The following is a 6425-nucleotide window of genomic DNA, read 5'->3' on the forward strand; positions in this document are numbered from 1 at the left end:
CGGCGGTTCTAAAACCGCCGCTATTCACCTTGATGTTTTCATGCTGCCGCATGCTTTGCTGCTGTTTTAAAACTGCCACAAAATGGAATTAAGCTTTTGAAAATAGTTACCGGTAGTTGCAAATCACCGCAATCTCTGACAGATTTTTAGTAGCTTTGAGAGACTTTTCGGCGGTTTTAAACCGCCACTAAATTAAGAAGAATTAAAAATAAGAAAATTTGGGTTTTTATAAAAAATATCATATAATTTTTTTAAAATATTATAGAACTATTTTTTTTGCTTTTTAAATTTTTTTAATATCTTAAGAGTTCATATTTTCAACCTTAGAATGTAAACTTGTAGAAAAAACAAATAAATTATCTGTAAAACAAAATAATATATTCATATAAATACGAAGAAAACAAATCTCGCAGAAATAGTTGCATAGTCTAATTCAAAAAAAATGTTTGCTTCAATCCAAAATATCTCCAACCCGAATACACTATTATTTTTCACTCTATCATTCCACGGAACTCGTCTCTACAGCGATGTCTCGTGGCAGCTCCTCACCCTGCCTTTGAAATAGATAAATCAGATCTCTCTCCATCGCTTGCATCTTTTTCTTCTCTGCTGTTGCCTCATCCTCCATCTTCTTCCTCTTCAACTTCTCGCCATCCAGCTCTGCCTGTAGTGCAAGCAGCTTTCTCTGGGTCTCTTCTACTTCGACTCCGTTACCTGGCACATGTGAATTTGAACCGAAGAGTTGAGTAGGAGTCGGACCGAAACCCATACCACGTACTCTACCCGGTTTCTCTTTTCCGAAAACCTGAGCAATGGAATTATTTTGAGACAACACTCTAGAAGACTCATCATGTTGCTCAATCTCAATTTTTTTCTACATACACAAATTAGCAAATACAATCATTTTGTTGATAGGTCTATCTCAATAAAAAATCAGTCAAATATGAGAGAAAAAAATTAAATTCGAAAGTTATTTACGTAAAACAACCAAAATAACAATTGTTACATAGGATGCCAAACACTATAAAAAGAAACAAGGGATAAGTGAAATTGAATTATTTTAATTTTAACCCAACTGTCTCTAAATTACATTGAAGTTTAAACTGTTTAGAAACATCTAAGGTAAATTAGCAAAATAATTAAAAGTATGCAGAATTGGAAATTGAAAAAAAAATTCTTTTGGTCCATTTTGAATTAGGATTAATAGAAACTCATCTTTGAATATTTTATTACTGTTTCCAATCCAAGTCCAAACCATTCAGCAAAGAAATAAAGAACAAATAAAATAGAGAAGTAAACTATTAACGTATTTGAGATCATAATTTTATCGATAAATTTTAACAAGTTGTACTTACACTAATTGCTCTTGCGTCATCATTGATATAGGAGCCATCATTTTTTTTATGCACTGTGATTCATAACTCTCCTCTACCGACTCTCCTTCCTTGTTGTTCAGACTGTAACAATAAAGTTTATGCCATTACCGTATTCCACACAATCAAGGAAACTTAAGTCATAGAGATAATCCAAACAGTGAATAAAAAAGTGGAGTACCTCTTCTTCCATCCGCCATGCAAATCTTTTCGAACTGTCAGTATGGGTATATAGTTGTTTTGATCGATTAATCGCATTTTTCCTGCACTTCTTCTATTGGTCCATCAGAGACAAAGGGCGATTAGATACTGATTTAAAAAGACCCAATGCAACATAAATTGCTGTGTTGTCTACCAATGATATACTAGATTACCTTCATCTCAGCTTTGGCGCGATATTCCAGGAACTTTCTCCAATGCTCTCGATTAATTCCCGGTGGACGGTGCTCAATATTTTGTTCAAATGTGAATGTTGGCTCGTAAAAGGCATCATACAACCTTAGCCTTGTTTCCTTCCAAGACCTTCTCATACTTTTCAAAATATATTTCTTGATAGTTCTTTCATTATTTTCATCAAAGCGAAAAATTTGCTACACATATAATACAATTTTTCAACAATTGTAAAAATAAGCAGACTTAATTCAAAGGAGATATAAACATTTACCTTGACACATTCTTTATAAACCTTGTATTTAGTGGTAATCTTACGCCAACTTTCTTTAGCGATAGAAAATTTTTTATAATCAGATCCCAGCAGACCAAGCATCCCACTCAACAGTCCAGCTTTGTCTCCAATTGGCTACTTTTCATTGTTGAACCTGAGCATGATCCTTCTACCGTTAGGCCGTTTCATAGCCTCCCTCACACTTAATCTTGCCGGCTTGATTGTGCTGTTGGAATCTATAAGCCAAATATAATATCTTATGTGTGCATCCGTTGTTGACATTATGCACAAAAAACAATATATAACATAGAGTCTGGCTAAAATTTAATACAGAAAAATTATTAAATACGTTAACAATGATCTTAATCGTTCAAAACTCTATAGTCTTGTGTCTTTTGCAACTCTGAGCTCCAGCAACAAAGTGGTCGTCAACTTCATGATCAAGAGAATCTACCTCATTTGTATTCCCATCCAAAAAGTTTTCGTGGCCTAGCTCCGAGTTGTAAATGCTATTTGTGCTCATTTGTAGAGCAGGCCTTGGTTTACTGTGGTGGACAAAATGGGAGGAGGGGGAAAGTTGCAGGGACACCATTACCACCGGCCGGGAGGATTTGAGAGTCATCATAGTGGGAATTCGAAGTCGGAGGGAGAGCCATTTGAGGTTGCTGACATCCTGATCCTAATTTTAGTTTTTTCATTTACCGACCTTTTCTAACCATCTTAATGTCCTAACACCAGGATACAGAAAAAAATTAAGTCACATTAAAATCCAATTAAGATGATTTGTTAGTAACCATGAGCAAGTTTGAATAGCAGTCATCAACAATGATAAGAGAAAAAATCTACCAAGCATAAGGTAAATACAGGTTTCAGAATCTAGGTCTTTAGTAGTCAATAGTAATAATAATTTGGTACTAATTTAAAAGATGCATTTGAATAGTGCCCGGTACTTCAAAAGAATCAGCGATGTCCAAAACTAAATGATTAATGCATCTATGAGTGTATCTGCACAGTGAATACATATAGTATAAAAGGACTAATTTAAAAAAACCAATTAAATTTAAAAGAAAAGATACAAATAAAAATATGAGATTTTCAAAAACAATACCTCTAGTACTGCCCCAAAAAAAGTTCTAGAGTCATGTTTCAAACTAGAATCCAAATCATGGTAATAAATTATAAAATAATTAAATAAGATCAACAGAAATCCATTAATAAAAAAAGGGCATGGGCAATAGACAGTCAAAGATTCAAATACAAGTTTATTATGATCACACAAACATCAAAACATATTAAAATTTGAAGCTTCTTGACAACAGATTTGCAAAGTAATAACAGTAGTAGTAATGAACCTATATTTCACCTATTATCCTAAATTGTGAAAGTAAAAATCCAATTTCAAATAAGTTCTATACAAATTTAACAAGGGAGAGAAAAAAAATTGTACAGTGATACGACTAAGGATGGATATACATGGCAGCACTAATCAAAACTCAAACAAACAGATGTAGAATATCTCAAATTGGATGATATTAGTGAGTCTTTCCATGCTCATTCATCATGCTACAACAAGCCCAAAAAAGGAACATCTAGCAAGAAGATAATAACTTCCCACACAATTCACATCCACCCTCAGAATTTGAAAGGAAAAAAAAAATCAAGACAATCCAATGTCTAAAAACACATTTATCACACCACCTGTTTTCCAACATTGTTTGAGAGATAGCAAAATATCTTGAATATCCAATCCATCTTATAAGTCCCATCATGACTACAATAATCATATTATATTTGCCTAACAACATTACCTAACAACCCATGAGTAATTTTTTATATAGCATTTATCAACAATTAATAATTAAAAATCACGCTAATATACCCAATTAAATGCAGGTTCTAAATGAAAGCAGGACAAATATTCACAAATTAATCAAATACACAAATCAATTTAATAGATAGGCGAAGTGTGTTTGGTAACAGATGAGATGATTAATTGGAGTAGGATTTCAACAAAAAATGAGACATGATTAATTGGAAGGTTCAGAGCATTGGTTATCATGATAGGACTTTGATCAAATTTTGCATCACTTTAAATAAATCCTAATTTGATAAGAAGATAGAGGACTAGTGTCCAATTAACGAGACACACATAGCCAGGTGACAGTAAAAACACCTACCGTAATCATATTAGAACATCACACATTTTATTGGAAGAAAGAGAGGTGGTTACCGGAACAGAGAGGACGGGCCTAGCAGCAGTCCCAAACTGACGATGATCACGTGTGTAGAGATAGCGACGTGACCGGCAGCTTTTAGAACTTGAAAATGCGATGCGAGATGAGCAGTCCTCGTTGGCAACAGTAAAGAAATCCTAGAACGCGAGAGATGAGAGCTTCTCCTGGGGAGTTGGTTCAATGTAGTCAAAGTTGTGAACTAGGGCTGGATCCAATATACAGTGTATAAGGATTGAAGAGAAGAGGTAGGGTGCAGAAACTGAGATATTTCATAAGAGGAATACTTTTAAGGCAGGTGTTTGAAATTGTGAAAAACCAAATCTTATATGTCTTTTATTCTGAATTAACAATATTAATTTTGATAATAAAATTGTGAACATTAAATAATAGTAAGTATAATACTATTTATTATAATGAGTAAATATTGTCCAAAGAAAAATATTAGAGACGCGGGAATGATTATATAACAGGAGGAAACTGAAACATAAAAATATTAAAGAATCTAAATTTATTATTAATTTTTTAATTTTGAAATAGTAGTAATAATAAATGATAATAATAGTTATCATAATAATAGGGAATAGGAGTAAATAATAATAATAATAATAATAATAATAATAATAATATAATAATAATAATAATAATAATAATATTATTATTATTATTATTATTATTATTATTATTATTATTATTATTATTAGCTTAATAATATGTTCGAAACAGTTAGTAAAAATTGAACAAAGAACTGATATTTATGGGCATTACAAATATTCTCCTGTAGTCTGACATTACCAGCCTCTGCAAATAAAGTATAAGGTATCAGAACTAGTCACGCGCAATTCATAGTGGGGTGGCTAACCAAGTAAACATAAAGTCATGCCAACTTATACCAGATTTTAAACCATGATAATTGCTACTAATACATCTATAAAAATCTTAGTCATTCTCTTTCTTTCTTTTTTTTTTTCTTCGTTTTTTTTATGAAACACATTAAAATGAAAAACAAAAAATATGAACAGTAAATTTTCAAGTCTATACGACAATGCCATACATGCAAGTAACAAATCAACAATGCCCATGGTATATGCAGAATCACTACTACGAGGATCAAATTCTTTCACAGCCAATAAAAGAATTTCTATCTGCTTGGAGGGAAGATAAATAACAAGATATTACTATCAATAATAAAGTAATCATAATAATTTGTAATATAATGAGTTTATGTTGCCATAATAATAATACAATAACAGGAATGTTTATTGTAACAGGAATATCAAGCATTAAAATACTAATAAGTATATTTCTTAGTACTTGTTTTAGGCGTCATTAAGAAAATACAAATAGATTGTTACTTTTTAGTTTGTTTGGAAAATATCTATGGGTGACAGAGTAGAAATCATAAAAAAGAAGTCTCACTCATTGTGCCAACTAAATTTATATTAATCCACATCTTGCAATGGTCTTTCAACAAATTGCAGAAATGGATAAAACGATAGACCAAGGGCTTGCAATGTAGCATACTAACAATCCATAATAACAATATGAACAGTTATAAATTCACGACAAATTTAACAAACAAGCCTTGGCTATCCTATAAATCTGAATCGAGTAGGACTTCAATTAAACTATTGCACTATCCTCAAGGTTTCAAGTATCGTGTCACCCACATAGCCAGGTGCCACGCATTCTTCTTATCAGGGAACATTCTACTATAAGGATATTCGTTCTCTTCTGGCGTTTTATTGAGGTCGTATGACAGCATCGAGACTTTTCGTCCTTGAGAATCAGCCTCTTCAGAGCCATTGGAGGAGACAACGTCCTCTTCCTCTATTGAATCCAGAACCACCTCCTCTATTTCTTCAGATGCCTCCTGAGTCTGGGATCGAGACAACCCTGAGAGGTACATCATAGCCAAATAAGCGCAGAATATGAAAAATTAGTGGATGAACATAATCTTATTACATCAACAGCCAAAAAGTTGTTTTTCTTATGTCCCCATAGTCGTTCAAGTCCATGTTCTATGAGTTTGAATTCCTCTCATGCTGCAATATCAAGCTCAACGACAAGAGCATTTTCATAGCATGCCTGCACAAAATACCAAAAATAATATAGAAATACTGTTTGTAAATAACCTGAGACAATGTAATCCCTTAC

General features: G+C 32.7%; 1 protein-coding gene across 1 annotated transcript; it reads right to left on the bottom strand.

Annotated features, from left to right (window-relative positions):
- Nucleotides 1-499: 499 nt before the first annotated feature.
- LOC130975518 (uncharacterized) lies at nucleotides 500-2319 on the bottom strand. Its single transcript, XM_057900306.1, has 4 exons — nucleotides 2211-2319; nucleotides 2038-2090; nucleotides 1748-1963; nucleotides 500-874 (listed from the first exon to the last, which is right to left on the bottom strand). The coding sequence occupies exons 1-4, from the start codon at nucleotides 2317-2319 to the stop codon at nucleotides 500-502; spliced, it is 753 nt and encodes a 250-aa protein (XP_057756289.1).
- Nucleotides 2320-6425: the final 4106 nt, after the last annotated feature.

The sequence above is a fragment of the Arachis stenosperma genome, chromosome 4 (assembly GCF_014773155.1).
Source record: "Arachis stenosperma cultivar V10309 chromosome 4, arast.V10309.gnm1.PFL2, whole genome shotgun sequence".
Classification (NCBI taxonomy): Eukaryota; Viridiplantae; Streptophyta; class Magnoliopsida; order Fabales; family Fabaceae; genus Arachis; species Arachis stenosperma.

Coding starts and splice junctions, on each gene's coding strand:
- LOC130975518 (XM_057900306.1), bottom strand. CDS start 2,319: ATGTCAACAACGGATGCACACATAAGATATTATATTTGGCTTATAGAT. Junction 2,091..2,210: donor GGCTATGAAACGGCCTAACG/GTAGAAGGATCA, acceptor CTATCGCTAAAG/AAAGTTGGCGTAAGATTACC. Junction 875..1,747: donor GCGCCAAAGCTGAGATGAAG/GTAATCTAGTAT, acceptor TTGTGTATGTAG/AAAAAAATTGAGATTGAGCA.